This window comes from Harpia harpyja, chromosome 14 (assembly GCF_026419915.1).
Source record: "Harpia harpyja isolate bHarHar1 chromosome 14, bHarHar1 primary haplotype, whole genome shotgun sequence".
NCBI lineage: Eukaryota > Metazoa > Chordata > Aves > Accipitriformes > Accipitridae > Harpia > Harpia harpyja.
Genome location: NC_068953.1, coordinates 27,597,656 through 27,616,156, shown reverse-complemented (window position 1 = coordinate 27,616,156; position 18,501 = coordinate 27,597,656). Strand labels below are relative to the sequence as shown.

Below are 18,501 nucleotides of genomic sequence, written 5' to 3'. Positions count from 1 at the left end.
ACTGTACTTCCATGGAACAGTTTGAGCCTGACAAGTGCATTTTCCAGTGGAACACTTTTTCGTCAGAAAACTGCTGTCTAGCTTATAAAAGAAACCTATATTAAAGTCTGAATGCTACTTCGAGTGGGAGCGAGTGTTCTTTACGCGTGCCTATTTGCAAAATGTCTTTAAAAAGAATTAATTTTGAACAGTAAATTCACTGATATTTATGAGGTGATCAGACACTACAGCGATAAATCCCCATAAATAAATAAATAAATCAATAAAGTATTCAAGGGAATAACAATTTACCTCATGTAAATCATGGAAACCATCAATCACATTGTAAAGGCTCTATCGTGGTACTTACTTTAAACAGTCACCCACTGTTGTGTTTAATAGAGCATATTTTCCTGCTGATGTTATAGGCTATGAATACTAAAGAAGCATTTTATATTCTTATAAAACTGTTTTCCTGAAATGCACTACAAACAGAGTTCAGTTATAAAACCTGATTTATAATAGTAAAATAAGCAAAAATGCATCTATACATCCCAAGCTACCTGCGGTGCCCACAGCACCTTCCTTTCACTCCAAAGCCCAGAGGAGGGAGAGAGCGCCTCAGGAACAAAGCTGTTCCCATTGCAATTTAAAAAATACAAGTCTTTCACTTTATTTTAGAGTCACTTATGAACTTGTAAAGTATAAAAGGATTTCTGTAATGGTACGGTGCTGAGAGACAGTATGACTGATGCCCAGAGTTTCATCAAAGATGTCCAAAATAAACAAAAAATTATGTCTTTGATTAATGATATGCAAGTACAAATTCAGTAGCAAAATGAGTTGAATAATTATCAAAAGACATAAGTCATCGACTAGAAAAGCCTTGGAACAGCAGAGAGAAAAAAGTTCGTCTGGAAATTCCGATAACTAACACTTCAGAGCGATAGGTCTGGCTGACAGCATCTGCATGCACCAAACTAGAAGATACTCTTCTTCAGGAACAACCGCAGGGAACCTCCACCCCGATTATGAAGTAAAGCTTTGTCCTTCCCACCCACATGGGGATGGAGCCCAGGCAGGACTGCAGCATCAACTCCTTCAGATGGACACACGTGGTTCTGCCCCAGGTCAGCGCTGTGCTACCCCCAGGCTGTGGCTGCAACACAGTCTCTGCTTGTCACACATTCTCAAATAAACGGTCTCCTTTCTCCATGGGGCAACACTGACATTGTCTCACAAAAAGGACCAACTGGGTCCCACCCTCCCTTGCTACTCCTGCTCGCAATGCCCTGTCTCAGCAAGGATGAATGACTGCCTGGCTCTCCAGAATTGCATGCAATTACCCAGCAGTTGGGGGTGGATTTATGGAGCAGGGACACAACTGTAAAACGATGGGAAGCAAATCATGCTAAGCTTGGCAGTGCCTTTTTATCAGATACAACCAGGCAGCGAGGGTACGTGACAGCCAGAGAAGCGAGGGAGGTGTTCAAAAGCCCTGTGTGAAGCCGGTAGCTGGGAACACCACCCAGCCCAAGAACGGCGGGGGCACCTCCAGCATCGTGGCTGTCCTCTCCAGGGCCCCGGCAGAGACACAGTCGGAGCCCAGTGCTGCAGCCTGCCCGGGGGGGGTGTGCTAATTCTGTACATCCCTGCTCTGCCCTGCCTGTGACCCCTCGAGGAAATTACAGCCCTCTACCGAAGAAAGCATTGCCCATCTGCAGCTCCCACGGGAGGAAGAGTTTCTGGCATTGCTGTGAGCAAGGCTTCAGGCGGAAATTTTGTCAGCAGCACTGCCATGCACCGGCCAGCGCTGGCGTAACCCAGGCTGAATCAAACCCAAAGCATGGGTCTCAAATAAATTAGACAGAGAGACCAGACAGAGTGGGCAGAGAGCGGCTGAGAGAGTAAGACAGCTGATCCCCAGTTACAGCTGAGATGCAGGGATACTGGGAAGGGTTTCTAATTGCTCCCTGAACTCACTTTTCCTCTCCCTAGGAAAACACACAGGGATTCTTCCTTGCAAGAAAATGTTTAATGAAGGACTTCTATTAACTATTTGGCTGCAGTGGCTAACATATGTTTAATATAACGTAGGGACCCAATTTTCTAGCAGAAGAGATACAATTTAAAGCAATACCATCAGCCAACGGTTATTTTTAGAGAAGCCTTTGGCTATTTTTCTTCTTACATGGGTAACACTGGTACCTGCTAAAACTGTACCCAGAATTATTTGCTGATCATAGAATCGGGAGTGGTGCTTCCATGCTTGCACTAGGAGTTAAAAAGCATGACAAACCTGAAAAAATGGTAGGCTGGTCTTAAAAATGTGGTTGTCTAAGTCTGAATATAACCAGCACACTAAGAAATAGTAGCCAAGTCTGAATACAACCAATGTACTAAGAAATAGTAGCTAAGGCTCCAGAACGTGAAGAGGAATAGCTTTTACTAGTCATTTTCCAGAGACGTAATCAGATCTATACCTTTTGCTGTAAAACAGCTTTATGTACCTTCCTAAACTTCTCAGGATCTCAGAGGAAATGCTAAAAGCACAGAGCGGTCCAGCTCTGCTGACTCCACTGGACCTTTACTCAGCTTTCCCACCGAATCAAGAAATTTCCCTCCCTAGAGATACTCCAAACCTTAGTGGACACAGCCATGAGCAACCCGATTTAAGTTTGCCCTGCTCTGAGCAGGGGTTGGACCACATGGCCTTCCAAGGTCCCTCCCCACCTAAACGACAGAAGCCACGTACTTGGTGCACAAATTAGAGGTCAATGCCAAAAGCACCTCCTTTTGCTGCGCTGGTGCCTAACCCCTCCTCCTAGGAGCAGCAAGCAAAGCAGAACCGGGAAGGGAAGGTCCAGTTCCCAGTGGGACGCAGCAGCTAACGGCTACAGCACAGGATGGGCAGCCTTCCCAAGCCACCTGACACATACCACTCTGCATATGACAGCCCAGTGAAGAAGCCTGGTTGTCCTTAGACCTCACCGCTTCCAGTGAGCACATCCGCAAACTGAGAAACTTAACTATGTTGATGGGATAGAGCAAAAAGCACAAACACAGGTCTGCATTTAACATGCATAAGCCTCATTTCCAGGTACCCCAAATACTTTAAACAGGAATTGCTTCTCTGTTGTTTAGCTAAATATTAGAAAACAGGATGGTTTTAGTCACTGTGCCCGTTTTCGTTATTTGGTGAAGATTACTAAGACGACTCTTGAAGCTATTTATTTCAATCATATAAAAGGAAAATCTAGGAAACAATGCTAGACTTTGAGAACAAATATGAAATTTAGCTTCCATTATCCTATAAAGGATAAGCATGCACTTTTAAGCAAAATATATTTTTTACGTGCAAAGGATTGCATCTGATGTATTCGATTTTACCATGCAATAAGTGAGCCTGGATGTTTGTGCCATGCAGAGAGCCTAATATGATAACTATTTCTCACTCTGACAGTAAGGATACCGCTGTCCCAGAATCCTGGCTCAGTTCAACTGAAAAAATAACATGCTGAGCAGCTCTACGGGTATCTTTGGCTCCGGCCTATGTGCAAGTCAAGAGTTCAAAATGACATGCAAGTTTCCTACAGCAACACTGAACACTTTTCTAACCCTAACTTCCATCACACTGTGACAGCTAAATACAGCAATCCAACAACAGCATTTGACATTAAGTGAATTCTTCCGCACTTGCTCTGAAAATCTGACCGTCTCTTTTGCAGGGACAGACTCATCTAACCTGACAGCCAGGCATTGTTCTCATTCATAGCCAGGGACAGACGCGTTTCTGGCACGTATTCCCTCATTGTTCTACTTGAGAATGTCAATGGGTCCAGTTCGATGCCCAATCTACATGGCTGTATAAGACATGTAAAGTACAAGTATGCCACTACAAAAAACTATCTGCTGGGCCAGACAAGCACAGCTGGTAAACAGTAGGCATCCAGCAGGTGCTTTCTTATTTAAAAAAAAAAAAAAAAAAAAAAGAGAGAGAGAGAGAGGTGCATTCAGGGGACAAGAAATCATAGCCTTTCTACCCTGGTAGCACTAAATAGCATCCCATGGGAAACATGTAACTGTGAGCTAGGGCAATGCTTAGCTCTCCAGATGTCACTTCCAATAGGCAACAGGGAGACACCACTTTACACCTTCTGCACCACTTCCCACACTCACCATGTACCTGCTAATGGCTATTGATGGAGGTACACCTCCAAGAGAAAGCACACAGGCAAGCTCAGGATCTCTGCCAGCCAAGCCCCAAGGCTAGCCAGCCCCTTGTAAAGGCCTTCCCAGAGGCTGCGGGATGAGCTGGTGCCACCCACCGTCCCTACCTTGGAGCAAATGCAAGCATTTAGGGAGTCTCATAAACCTGACACTTCTATCAATACTTGTCAGTGAATGCCCTTAGGCCTTAGGCATTAAGCAATGCCATTAACTTGTGTTTTGAAGTGCTCTCCCTTAGGCTACTGGAAGATTTTAGGTAAGATAGCAGCATTTCTCCTACTCCCTTCACAACACACTGTATCCTACCCTCTCCCTCCTTGCTAGGATAGTGATACCGTGTTTTCAAAAGGCCAGTTACCTGCATGTCTCCCATAAGGCAACAGGAAAACCCTGTTGATACGGATCCCACTGGTTTAGTTCACCTTGTCCCTAGCAGCCACTGGTAATTTACTGTGTATAGAGGAAAGAGAAAAAGATGAAGTATCAGAGGGAAAAACAAAGAAGGAGAAAAGAGACAGGAAAAAAATGTTCCTGAAAGGAAACAAACTTTAGTTTGAAACCTCAGCTGAACATCACTGGATATTCTGATGTCCTCCAGCAAAACATGAGAGAGAGGGAATCTTGAAAAAAGAGAATGAAAATGATTAAGACTGTAGACAAAAGAACTGCGGCTTTCATTTGGTATTTCTGAGGCTTTAATGGTCATGAATCATTTCATAAAATGAGAAGTAGAAAGGAAAACAACAGATTCTCCAGCAAGTCAACATTCAAAATATTCTTCTAGATAAAAGCTAGAACTCCTTCATACTTCAGTGAAGATATATAAGCAAAACCAGAAGGCACAGGTTTTAATTTAACAGGCTACATTTTACCTGCCAATGTACCTTCCAAAGAAGAGCCCAACTTTACTGAGTTGTCACAAAAAAAAGCAAATGATTCTTCTCAAGCCTCTATCTGCACACCAACCTTAGCATGAACGAGGCTGTTCAGTAGCTCTGAAATCCTTAAAAAAAAAAAAAACAACCCCAAAAAAACTCAAACCTGAAGCGGGAAAGTCAGAATGGATCAGAAAACAGCCAAAGGAGACATCCACAATACAAGACCAAAGAACTACAAATATATTTGCCAGCACAGTGTGATGGTTAATCAGAAACACTCCAGGCCACAATTGTTCCATTCTACAAAAATATTTACTAAGTCTGGGGAGTAAGACCAAACTGACACACAAGCATCTATAACCTCTTCATCTTTATGGTTCAGCAAGGAGATGAAGAAGAGGAACAAGATGGAAGGTGACCTTATTGCAAAGCAAAAAAGCTAATGATTAATTTCTTACTATTTCTATATGTATACATTCAAAGATCCCTAGCTCCTAAAGTCTTGTTTAAGCAGAGATAGCTTTCTATTAGCCAATGTCTACTACACTTCTACCAAGAGGAAGTTTTCCTGGTTATCCATGTGGCTAAACAGTTTGGGTCTTGCATTCTGGGTAGTACTATTCTAATAATCACAGGCTGCTGAGTCCATGAATGCATTTAAAGAGACCCTTGTCAAAACTCTTATTGAAGTTCATATGCAAAACACTGAAGTTTGCGAGATGGAAGATGAATGACAATGAAAAAAGCTGTCCTAAGTGAGCAGCACTGCTGAACAACACAGCACAGGAAAGGCAAGTAAGCATACAGGAAAACAGAAGCTGCAATTTTATTCAATAATGACCACTGTAAATGAAGCTGACAGACGGACCGTCCCTGCCAAACCCTAACCCAGTGATCCTCCCATTGCTCCCAAATAAACTGAGAGCAGCCCTACGCTTACTTCAAGTCTGCATCCTAAAGCCCAGTATAGCCCCAAAAGTTCTGGCACGGCACTGTGAAGTTGCACATAGAGTACTAGCTTATCCAGTTAACAATGCAAACATACCCAGATCAGACCGAATCTGGTGAACTTGCAGAACCACCACTGAACACAAGATGTATCCTGTGATGTCTAACAACAGGGGAGAAGTCTACTTCTATAAACCTTAAGTGGGCTCTTGATTGAGGAAAGTGCAGCTGTGGTTAGCATCCCAGCCACGTGCCAGAGGCTTCTTCTGCCTCCTCCAAATAACTCTCTCTGGAAACCTGCACTGCAACCTGCCAACAACTGTACCCTGCTGCAACCAGACGCACTCTCTGCAGGTGCTGTTCTTCCCCCCAACTCTTTATGTCTCCAGTTTCTAAAGACTGAACACCACCTGTCCCCCCTCAATGAACGTTGAGCTAAACACCAACAGAGATCAGAAAGTCTCCAGAAAAACAACACCGCACAAAAAATTAGACAATTCCATCACAAATCCATGGAAGAAAATGATTACCTGGAACACAAGGAAAGAAACAAAGCACAATCCATGACATGTCTTGTCTTCTGAGTAAGAGCTGTAGCATAAATCTGTTTCTAACTTGCCAAGAAATTAAGTCATAGCCACAATCAGCCTTACACAGGACCCCTCAGGATGGAGAACAGCAAAGTACCTTCCTGTGATGGGACACAAAGTGGCAAACCCAATATGAAATTCTCCACTCACTCTGTACACAAAGTACAAACCCATCACAGGCCAGCTGTGACCCATTCTGCAGCATCTGGGTCAGCATTATCAGGCCAGCCTGATACAGCCAAGAGCTATGCAGCCCTAAATAAACAAACAAACAAACGAGGGGAAGAAAGAAAAAGAATTACATCCAATCCTGCCCTCCTGATCTTCAATGTGTCACCTTGGCAAACTGGTGCTTGGTGACAGGAAACCTGCTTCATCTGAGTCCCCCAAGCCAATTTTACAGTATTTCCAAAACAATCACATTTCATACAGTACATCAAGAATGTTGCTATACTGTTTATTGTAGCCTTTCTCCTCTGCTCTATTTGTGACTTACTATCATCAAATGGGAAAAAAGTATTTCTCTAATGTATCTGGGGAGGAGTGGGGGTGGTGGTCTTATTCAAATTTCAAACAGACACATGGCACTTCAAAACCACTTGTGTCGGGCTACAATTTAATAAGAGAAAAGACCACTGTGGGAAGACTGGCTAAGCAGTTAGTAACAGAATCACATGTGCCTAGGACACTCACCAGTGAAAGGGAGACTACAACAGTACCCACCAAAAGTTTTAACCATAGGATGGTTTTTCACTGGCATGCCCAAAATGAATTGAGTCCTAAGTCTGCACTACAAACTACACCGGCCCAGAACTCTATCCCCACAAATCATAAACCAGAACTGGGATTAAGGCCATGCCTTTTAAAGAGATGGTATCTGAATGACAGGATTTGGAAATCTAAGTGGAGAGTACAAAGACTATGTAGGCCTGAAGATTATTTACTTTTTACTGTTTTTCTTCAGGCTGAAGAACAACATGGAACTAAAACAAGAATGCTAGCATGGGAGCTTTGCATTGCTACTGGCTCTGCTTAAAGCAATCCAGTGCAGACTATTGTCAGACAGCTTTCATTAAATGAATTCTAAAATTTCCATATAGTATTTGAACTAGTATATTCCAAGATGTAATTAAAACCTATTGTGACAGCCAGGGGAAGATATCTATAGGATCAGAACTGAAAATAATGTGTTATTCCCTCTTTAAATATTAACCCTTCAGCAAGTGTTAGTAACAGCTATTGCCAGCCACAGAACAGATTCTGTGCTGGCTTCTTGCTTGGTTCCATCTGCTTTCCCTACTCCTCATCCATACACCCTGCTCCCCAGAGAAAGTCATACCTACATCAAATCGCATCAAACAGTCCTACTGAAAGGAAACATGCAGATGAGACACAGTGCCAAGATCTATGAACTCATTTCACTCTAGAAGGAGACTTCCAAGGATAATGTAATAAGAAAAAAATAGTATCACAACCATCGGCAAATAAATTCAGAGAGGTGCAGAATCTTAACGCTATGTGTAGTTGCCAAGGACTTCAGGTCTTACATTAGGATGCACTGGCATAAAAGTTCTTCATCCTCCATATAGGCTTTACCCCGTAAGGCACAGAGGACTGGAAGGAGGCTGGCCATGCCACCTGGAAGCCAGGTGAGCGCTCAGCACACCAGGTATTATAGCAACTTGCAGGTATCTTTAATTAAGATTTTCATTCCCAAGTATTCAGGCTGCCTCCTGCTCACAGAGTGACACTGACAAGGTGTGGCACCAGCAGCTGGCCAGAGGTGTGCAGGCCAAAAGTGGTAACAAAAATGTTTGAGGTTTTTCAGTATAAACCAGTATTTACCGGTACGGAAAGTCTCCTTTTCTTCAGCAGGCTTTTAGTGGTAAATATTGGTTTAAAATGAAAACCAGAAGCCTTAATTATATAGTTGAATACTGGAATTATGTTATAGATTTATAAGATTTATTTTATTTTAGGGAGCAGTCATGCATAAAAAGGGTCAAATCCAATCAAGTTTACTCAAGTAAGCATATCAGTAAACCTGTGGACATCTTTAGGATGACCAAATGAAATTGGTCCAAAAAAACTCAATCCCCTGTTGAATAGCTTTAATCCAAGAGTTTTAGGAATCATTTTGGAGCCAACTATTCTGTTCTGCAATATTCACTATCATTTCAACTTAATAAAAACAAAAAATTAAATCATTCTTGCACAAATGCATTTAATTAGTGTCTTAATTAGAGTCATGTCACAATTCAGCTATCTTGAAGAAATTTTAGTTCTTTTAAAATTTCTGCTGAGCTATTTGTTAGGCAAATAATTGCTTTCTTTGGCCATTATACTGAGAAGAGACTGATAAACATGAAAAACATTGTTTAAAATATTATTAAGAACTGACTGATCCTCATTAGAGTTTGAGGTCTTTGTCTAGCATCATCAGAAAATGGGAAATCCTAATTAATTCTAAGATCTTTAAGCACAATACTTCTTGTACTCAGTCAAGTACCGACCAAATCACCAGTAATTTTTTTTTTTTTTACTTTATATTCAAATGATTGAAACACATATAAATGGTTGACTTCAAGTAAATATCACTTAGAAAGAACTTCCCATTCATGGCCAGTTTTGTAGGTTTTATTTCTTCAGAAGTTGATTCTGCATTCTTAGGTGTTTAAGGGGTAGCAGCATAATAGCTTGATGCCTTATAATTCAATACATTAACATTTGTGTTAAAGTTTTGGGGATCCAGAGGATAAAAGTGTCTCAGTAATGGCTTATTATTTTAACTTGCTGAATCACAATGGATTCCAGCAACATTTCCATGAATGGAGAATCTAGTTATATTCTGAAATAATTACTGCCTTTATTCTGATTGCTTGCTGATCACTTAGAGGCACCCGACATTAGCACATAAATACACATTGCCTTAGACCAAACACAGATGGCATTACAAGGACTTCATTGCTAATGCTTTCATAGCTGGACCAGTTTAAACTACATGAGCAGCAGGCTTAAAGTCTTAAAATTAGTACATAAGAGGCATTTCCAAATAATTTATAAAGTTAAAATATACTTCCAGAATCATGTTATATGTTCAGACAGCTCACTGGCATAAACAACGAGGCAAGGGTCACAAAGACAAAAGCAAACATCTTCTGCAATCAACAGCTTGCAGTAAAAAATGTAAGTGGGAAAAATCAGAAGAATTGAAAGAGATCTTAGGCTTCTTCATTTTAACATACAAGACCAGTATTCACACAGAGACTAACCTCAATACCTTTAAATGCTAAAAGACTTTCAATAGTCACTGTAATCACACAAAAAGCCTAAATGTAAAGGGTTTTCTCTAAAAATGTGTCTCCATGCTCCTACAATCACAGCAAGAGTTCATGGCAGAAAGAAAAAAAGTCTTAGTCAACTACAATAACATGAAATTAAAGTTCCCCAGCATCTGTTATGACTTGTATTACAACTCTCAGATTCCCAAATGTATTTGTACTGATGAACAAGTTAAAAAAATGTCTTCTTGTAAAATCATATTTTTAGTGTTTTAGTCCTTCAATAACAATGAATTCTCCTTGTCTAATGTATATACAATTCCTGTACATTCAAAATATGTTTTCCATCTGGCTTTCCAAAGAATTAGTTCCAACCTTGTCTATTAAAATGACAATTCTTTTTATTCATATTGTACAGTACAGTACCACACCTAAGGAAGCACTCACAAGTTCTAAACTGGAAATATCCAGCAGGATTCACCCAACAATGATCAAGATGACTGTGTGTGAACAATCTCCTCCAAGCAATTTGGGAACTCTACACTCAGTCTCAAATGAGAGTTACAGGAAAAGGTCTGACAGGCAACCAAACTAATAATTTGTTTTGTCTTTACTTGTATCTCAGATCATCTGGCAAATTATTGTATCCTTGTTAAGAACCTGCTTCCCAAGGGCACTCATTCAGATTTGTAATATTCCAAATAATTGACCAAGACATAAAATACAAAAAATTGATATTGCCATTATCTCTAAATTTGCAGATTACGAAGCAGATATGTGACTTAATACACAGTAAAAGGAGGAATCATTGCAAAGTACATAAAAAATGGAAGGCTTCAGTTAAACATAAAAATCAACTCATAAGATTAAATACTTACCCTATCCCATTTTAGATTTAAAAAATAATTAACACTTGAAATATCATCTCTCGATGCACTATTATTACTGTCTAAACAGCACAGTTTTAGAGCAATGGTTACATTCACCAAAGAAATTTTAGCCTCAGCTAACGTGCCTCTAACTCCCACCAAGTCCATCAAGTCAGCACACGTGCTAGATGGCATACTCTGTCCCACTGATCAGAAAATGGTGTTTGTCAGTTTGATATTAACTCAGAGTTCTACAATGAGAAAGTTTATTAAAACTACCTGAAGAATAAATGCACTTTCTGATAAATATTTTTCCTTATCATCTTTTATTGTGCAATTAGTCCTACAAACTTTACTACATGGCTTCCTCGCCTCCTAGTTTTTGTTACAGGAAGAACCTACTTTGTCCAACTATTTCTCTTGTGACAAGGTATAAGGAAATGAAATAAGAGAGTCTGACCCTACAAAATCAGATCCTTGAAAAACAATACTGACAGCTTGCATCCATTTTTGCAGCATGGGGACCTAAAAACACAAACCTTTTCCAATCAGGCAAACATTAAAAAAAGCCAAGATTACAAATCTGAATATAAATAAAAAGTACTACACAAGTATGAGGAAGTTAGCAAGGAATTAAAGCATATTCAACAAGGCCTCTAAAAATGAAGTTGTAACAGCTCCTTTTTGAGGAAATCAGGAAAAGAAAGAAAATAGCTCGCATCCCTTACTGAAGCATAACTATCTCCATATAGTTTTTGCTACATTTGCCCTCTGCCTGATGAGTGAAAAATCTGGCTACGGGCTGAAAAGGTGCATTGGAAGACCTGAAAAAGGAAACCTCTTTTTTCTTCCAGTATTGCAAGCTTTTCACCTTTACAGTGAACTAAGCTTTCAAATGCACACACACGCAATGCCTTTCAGTGGACTTAACTATTTTGCATTGGAAAGGTGTTCCGTTAGAATCGGTAAAACAGTTTGCCTGACACAGATTCACCCTTTAAAAAAGCCACTCTGCTAAGCATGTACCACAACGTTTCGTAATGATTTTAAACTCTTCTATGCTTGGGCTCACTCATATTAGTACTAGATAGCTCTGATACCAAAAATTGGTCCCTACTCTTCCCCCCTGCCGTCCCCAGGTCACAAGGAACACCAGATACGCAAAGACAGTCCACTTGAGCGCAAGAGGAGATGCACAAGTTTAAGGTGGAGATGAAAGAGGACAGCTAACGGAAAGGGCATACACGCCGTGGTCACCGGGCCTCGTCGCTACTCTGCTTTATGCAAAGCAGAAATACGGGACGCCGGAGGAATGCACGAGCCCGCAGTGTGCCTTTAGCTATGTCCTTCCTAGAAGCTAAATGAGCAACCTCCGAGCTGCAGCGCCTCATCCTCACGAAGCATCACCCACCCAAAGGCAAAGTAAGGCTGCAGCGCGCAAGGGACCCAGCGCCCTGCCCCGGGGACAGCTGGGGGGGGGGGGGCCGGAGGGCGGCGGGGCTCCGCGCTCCCTGGCCCCGGCGCTACCCCGGGATGCTGCGGGCGGTGTCCGGCGCCCCCCAGCCCAACCTGCCCCTCGGCAGAGGCAGCCCCAAGGGGGCGGGGGGGGGGGGCCAAGGAGCTCTCCCACCCCCGCCAGCTCCCACCGCAAAAGGGCAGCGGCTACGGATGCGCACACACACGTATACAGCCAGTTCTACGCCCGCTCCCCGCACGGCGGCACCCCGGGAGGGGCCCGGCGCCGCACCTACCCTTTGAGTGCGTCGTGCCCGCCGCCGCCCTGCCCTCGCCTCTTGGCCCGGCTGGCCCGGCTCTCCTTGGCGCTCACCCCCCTCGGCGTGCCCGGCGGCGGCGGCGCCCGCCTGGGACGCCCACAGCACGGCAACTCCCAGGGCGATCCCCAGCAGCCGCCCCCGCCACATCGCGTCCCCCGAGCCCCCGGGCTGCGAGCGGCCGCCGCCTCCTCTCCGCCGCCGAAGTCCGCCGGTCCCCGCCGCCCTGCCTCCGACCGGCCTCTCCAAGGCGAGCTGCGGGGAGAGAAAAGGGGAGGGGGGGGAGGGTTAGGGACCGAGGAAAAGCGGGCGCGGCCGCCCCGCGCCCCCGGCCCCCGGCCAGCCCGGCGCTAGCCCGCCCGCGGGAGGCGGCGGCCGCGGGGGATGGCGAGGCGCTGCCCGGAGCCGCGCGGACTCTACCTTCCCTCCAACAGCATCCGCGGGGGCTGCCGCGCCCGCCGCGGACAGCCCGCGGCCGCCGCCACCGCTCCCGGAGCCGCTCCGGGGCTGGAAGCGTCTCCCGGGCATGAACCCTTCCCGGCTCCCCGAGCCGGGCACCGCGGCGAGCCGCGGCGGCTGGAGCGCGGTGCCCGGCCGGGGCGCGCCGCGGGCAGGGAGCCCCGCGCCCAGCCCGCCCGCCCCGGGAGAAGCCCGCTGCGAGGGGCGCGCACCCGCTGGAGCCGCCGCCGCCGGCTGCCGTTCCCGCTGCTGTTCCAGCTGCGGCCGCTGCACCCACCGCTGCTCCAGCTGCGGCTCCAGCTGCCCCCTCCCTCCCTCCCTCCCTCCTCCTCCTCCTCCTCCTTTTTCCCCTCCTCTCTCCCCCCCCCCCTCCTCTTCAAGTATCGCCCGCGCAACACTTTCTCGCGAGAGAGAGGTGAATAAAAATGTCCCCCCACCCCCGAACCGCCACCCGGGGGGCTCCGGGGGCGCTCGGCGGTGGCCGGGCGGCTCCCGGGGCGGGAGGCCCCTGGCGAGCCCCGCGGCCGGTCACCTGCGGCAAGCCGCCGGCCCGGGGCTGGAGCGGGGGATGCTCTGCCCCGAGAGGCTCGCCGGGAGCGGAGGCAGCGTGCGGTCCTGCCCGGGAGGACGGGGCTCTGCCGCCTCCCTCGGCCGCGGGGGAAGCCGCGGCCAGGCAGCGCTGCCTGCTCAGGTTACCCCGCGGGTTCCCCCCCCCCGGCTTACACGGAGACAGAAGCATTAGCATCTGGGCTAGTTCTGATGCCGAGCAGCGAAGCGCGTAACACAGGATTGGGGGGGGAACTGAAGGAAGTGGACGCCTGTGCCTCCGTCTAAAAATACATACATGTCCTAGAGGTGCAGCGTTTTGCACCTATGTAGCGGCTTAAGAAAAAAACTTAATAGTATCTGTTTCCCTTATAAGGAAAAACAGCAGCGGTGTTGGCTTTACCTTAGAAACTGCTGCAGAGCGAGTAAGGCGCTTTCTAGCAACTAGCATGGCACAGACACTGACGCACCGAGCTCTTCTGTACGTACTCCTCAGTCTCTACAGCCAGCTCCAGAACAAATGCATGCCTCATCCTCATCAAGGAAAGGAAAAAAAGCCCTGCAGTTTGTACTTATGCTTTTGGGTTGATTTAGAAATCCTGAAATCCTGAAGAAGAGCAAACCACTACCACCCCTTGAAAGGTAGAAAGTTTTAATACTGAAATAATTCGGGGTGGGGGGGAGAACAGTTAATAGTCAGAGTTCAAGCCCAGATTGCATACCCCACTCAAGTAGCTCTGTGCCGAGATTATCCCATTTCAACATACACAGAAAATACAAAACAAAAAAAAGCAAACCTATTAGACTGAAAGTAAATGATATTTATGCTGCTCTCCACTTATAAATATTTTGGCAGAAGTGTTGGATTTCCTATTTTGCACGTATTTTCAGTTTTTGTTCGTTTCAGGCAGGTACTGATGGTGAATGGTTCTGTATTATTGAACTGATGTTGCAAAAGCTCAGGTGCACAATTTTAGAAGCAAGCAGCTGACCACCCACCCACAGCAGCTGCCAAACCACCCTGCCCAGAGATAAATGCATGGTGTGTCGTGTACCACTAATACACTATTAGGAAAAAAGGAAGTACCATGTAAGATTTCCTAGTACCAATCTCTGTTTACAGCTGAAATGCAGTGGTGACACAAAATATGATAGATGCTGTTTGAAATACATAGTTTGAATTGGTTTATAGCGGGTTTTATATTATATATATAAATACGCATTATCCTTCTAAATGTACATAGAAGTATTTGAACTAGTACAGGAAATGCTGTATTTGTGTGTGCCCACCACAATAACAGCATTCTAACCCTTGTGGCTGATTTTTATCAAGAGAAGTGGTGGATTCTGCAAATTACAAAACAGTCATTTGATTTTGACCATTCCAGTGTTACTGGTTAACAGTTTAACATGAAAACTTTCAGACAGACACTTAATACACAGGTAAAATGTAGATGTGCAATAAAATACTATGAGATATTGGCACAAGAAAAAAGTAATGGGATTCAGAGTACGGCTCTTCAGTGTGTCTGAACAAGGCTCAAGATAGTAGTGGTATAAGGTTTGGGTTGCTATTTTGTAACTTGTACAAAATGAATCAAGGGAATTAACTGTAATTCTGCATGGAGAGTATTACTGATTTGCAGTTTGCACCATACAAGTAGATATCAGAGGTTTCGATAAATGCAAAATGTTAATTTTCCTGCTACAATCCAGATGGATAAATAGGAATTTGAGTTTTCAAAGTTTTTCTTGTTTGTCTGCCACATAAGCAAAGATAAGATTTTGGGGTTTTTTTATGCCTATGCTTGTTGAAGAGACAATATAGCATGGTGTAAAGGATTTTGTATTTCTTTTGCGGTGGCAAATTAAAATTTGCTCAAAAAAGAAAAGAGACCAGGATAAAGGTGGTAGTAACTGTCCCTGCTATTAAGAAAGCCAGGACATGCAGTACATTGATATATAGTTCTCTTCCTTTATTCTCATCTATGTGTACAGCAAAATCTAAACATTTATTTAGTGAATATAGAAGGTAAATATGCTTAAACCAAACCACTGCAAAAAAAATGTTGCCAGATATTTACTAATTATGTTTATAATGCGAAGATAGAATTTACCAGTAAACAAAAGTGAGTTACGAAAGGAATTCTGGGGTACTATTTACTCAAACGTTCTTTCAGTTTCAACAATTTCTGTTTGAACTGCTTTAATTTTCTGGATGAGCTACCAGAAAAATATATAGTCTGTGTCACAGGTTAGTGGGATGATTTTCTCATATCTTCTAGGACATTTTATGCTGTATTATTTGGGATCTTGCATGGTTGCAGAAATGTGGATTACACTATATGAAGTAATGTTACATGGTATGTGGGCTGTCTGTTAATTAATCTAGTGAAATATGTAGCATATCATCAACCTCTGGTGTGTCATTTTAAAGAATATGCTTATATATTGGAAGTACTTAAATTGTTGAAAACTTTAAAACAGTGCCCACCTGGGTTCTCAAACCACTAGAAAAATACACTGGTACAAGCAAAAGACTTAAAACAACTTCTGCTCTCTGCTGCTGAACAGATCTACTAATAAGGGTCATCCACACACTTTCCCACAGCCACTTGAGCCTTTGCAAACATTTGGACTCTGAAGAACATCTAGACAAACAGATTCCTATACGGCCTCCAAAACTCATCAACTCAGAAGTTTCACTCAAGAAAAAAACCAAAGCAGCAATTCTGATGATCCAGTTGATCACCATCTCCCATGACAAATAAAAAGATGAACTCTTAGATTAACCAAGATCCAGAAGCTCTGTGATATTTTAGCTCCTTGATCAAACCCTGGAATCAAACCCAGAAATAAAAGACACCAAGAACAAGGCATATAACATCATTGCTACATGTGTAGCAGAATTTGCCGTAACACATAAGCAACTATTTTTCCACAATGCTGATTCTTCCAGATGATTTGGAGGATCTTATAGCTGTTTCTTGGAGGATGTAGATGGCATGGACTGTGGTGCCAGGGCCCAAAATCAGGGAAGGATAATTATAGGTAGATTGATTGTATCAGGGAAGGATAGAGAAGACTTTTGCAGTCAGGTATCAGCTTGAAAGCAATGATCCTAAGTATTTACATAACTGCACACATGTTTTAAATCAAGTCCAGTACATTCCTCTAGTAAGATATATGCTCCTAGCTAGCCATGCCTTAGTGCACCTCCCTGTGCTTATCAACATCATGTACATAAATCATTTTATACAGTGGCTAAATTATTAAAATTTAACTGATTGTCAGAGAAATACCTGTTTGTCCTGCTTTTCAACGTTCATAAAAACATTGAACTGAAGTTTCCAGTGCTGCTGATCTTTGTGTTCAGCAGCAGTGATGCTAAGTACTGGTCTCCCTCCTTCCTGGCCTTTATCAAGCTGGTCCTCTCTTCATCTTATGCAAACGTTCCTTCCTCTCCTCCTGTGGGATGCTTATCAGAATATTCATATTTTAGACAAATTGTTTTGAAATGTTGCAAACAAAAAAAATCTTATCACTGGAAGTACTATGATAGAGTTGGGACTTCATTTCTTTAGGTTTTTTTATTTCAATTTATATGAACTTTTGCAATAATTGTATTTTTATCTGTAAATTTACTCCAACCCAAGTGAGCAAAAAAAAAAGTATGTCCATCTTACATATTTCTTTATTAAGAAAGCCTTGATTATGCCAATGAAAACAAATAGTGTGGGAAAGTTTTAGTGTGTGTATTTTTTAAAGTACATTACAAGCACAAACAGTAATTGCATCCAGACAACCAATTAACTGGTTTAAATATTAAAAAAAAAAAAAAAAAAGGTAACAAACTAAAACAAACTATCACCCATTTTTCTTAATGCTGTTTGGTCAGACAAGCTGTGATAACTAGCTATGAAATCCACTAACAATAGCTTTTGGGGGACAAATTTCACTTAAGACTTTTACTTCATTTTTACAAATGGTTTTATTTGAAGTTTTCATCTGTCAGCTGAGCTTATAATGATGGAGGAAGAAATCCAACCTACATTAGCATATAATTCCATAATTTGTGATACTGTGCAAAGTGTTGGGGTAATATTTCTGTAATAGTATAAGAATTAAAAGAAGGTCTTTCTTGGCTCAGGCATTATGGGCCTATGTGCTTCTGGGGAAATTCCAGTATTTCATCTCAGTTGTATCCTAGATGACCATAAACCTATTACATTTTATAGGGATTCAGAACACGTCTCTCCTATTTATGCCTGTATGGAATAGTTTTAGCACAGAATTGATGTTGTTTTAAACAAAACAATTCCTTTAATTTTTAAGACCAAGGCAAGTTTTGGTATCACCCCACCAGAAACTGTAGAAGTCAAACAAGAATTGGATTTGTCCTTACTAAGATCTGAATGAAACAGATGTTTTTAATCCTCTAAAACACCTGGATTCTTCAGTATCAGTGACAAAGAAAGCATGAGGCAACTCAAGAGATGCTGAATTCAGATACCCCTTTCTCAGTACCATTTTTAGGAAAGTTCTGTACCACATTCATAGCTATTTTCTTTTCTAAAACTAGGTCTCATTTTAAATCCATCCTTACCTAGTAAGAGTGAAACTGTTATACTATATCTCCATTTATTAAAGACATGTGAGATTACATTAACAGAGTTATTCATGGGGGTCCTAAAGAAAAGACAACTAAACCAGAAGAAATCCTATTACTTTTATTCTGTCCTCCAGGAAGGGGAAGCACAACCTATTTTTTGTAAGACGTGTTGAATAGAAATACAACTAAAATACAGTGGAATGGATTTTTTTTTTTTTTTTAAATCCTAGTCTAATACAATACATATGTTGACATATTTAATTCTACGCGTACAGCTAGAAAACCTAAAGTTTAACAATAGCAATTGTTTCTTTGATTTAAAAAGAAAAATTTTAAT

The 18,501-nt window shown here is 42.7% G+C and overlaps 1 protein-coding gene across 1 annotated transcript in view; it reads right to left on the bottom strand.

Annotated features, from left to right (window-relative positions):
- FBN1 (fibrillin 1) overlaps positions 1-13,169 on the bottom strand; it is a 159,931-nt gene extending 146,762 nt beyond the window's left edge. The window contains 3 exon segments of the mRNA XM_052809134.1: positions 12,527-12,606; positions 12,608-12,802; positions 12,968-13,169. Of these exon segments, the coding sequence (XP_052665094.1) occupies positions 12,527-12,606; positions 12,608-12,802; positions 12,968-13,075 (383 nt within the window). The 5' untranslated portion in view covers positions 13,076-13,169.
- Positions 13,170-18,501: the final 5,332 nt, after the last annotated feature.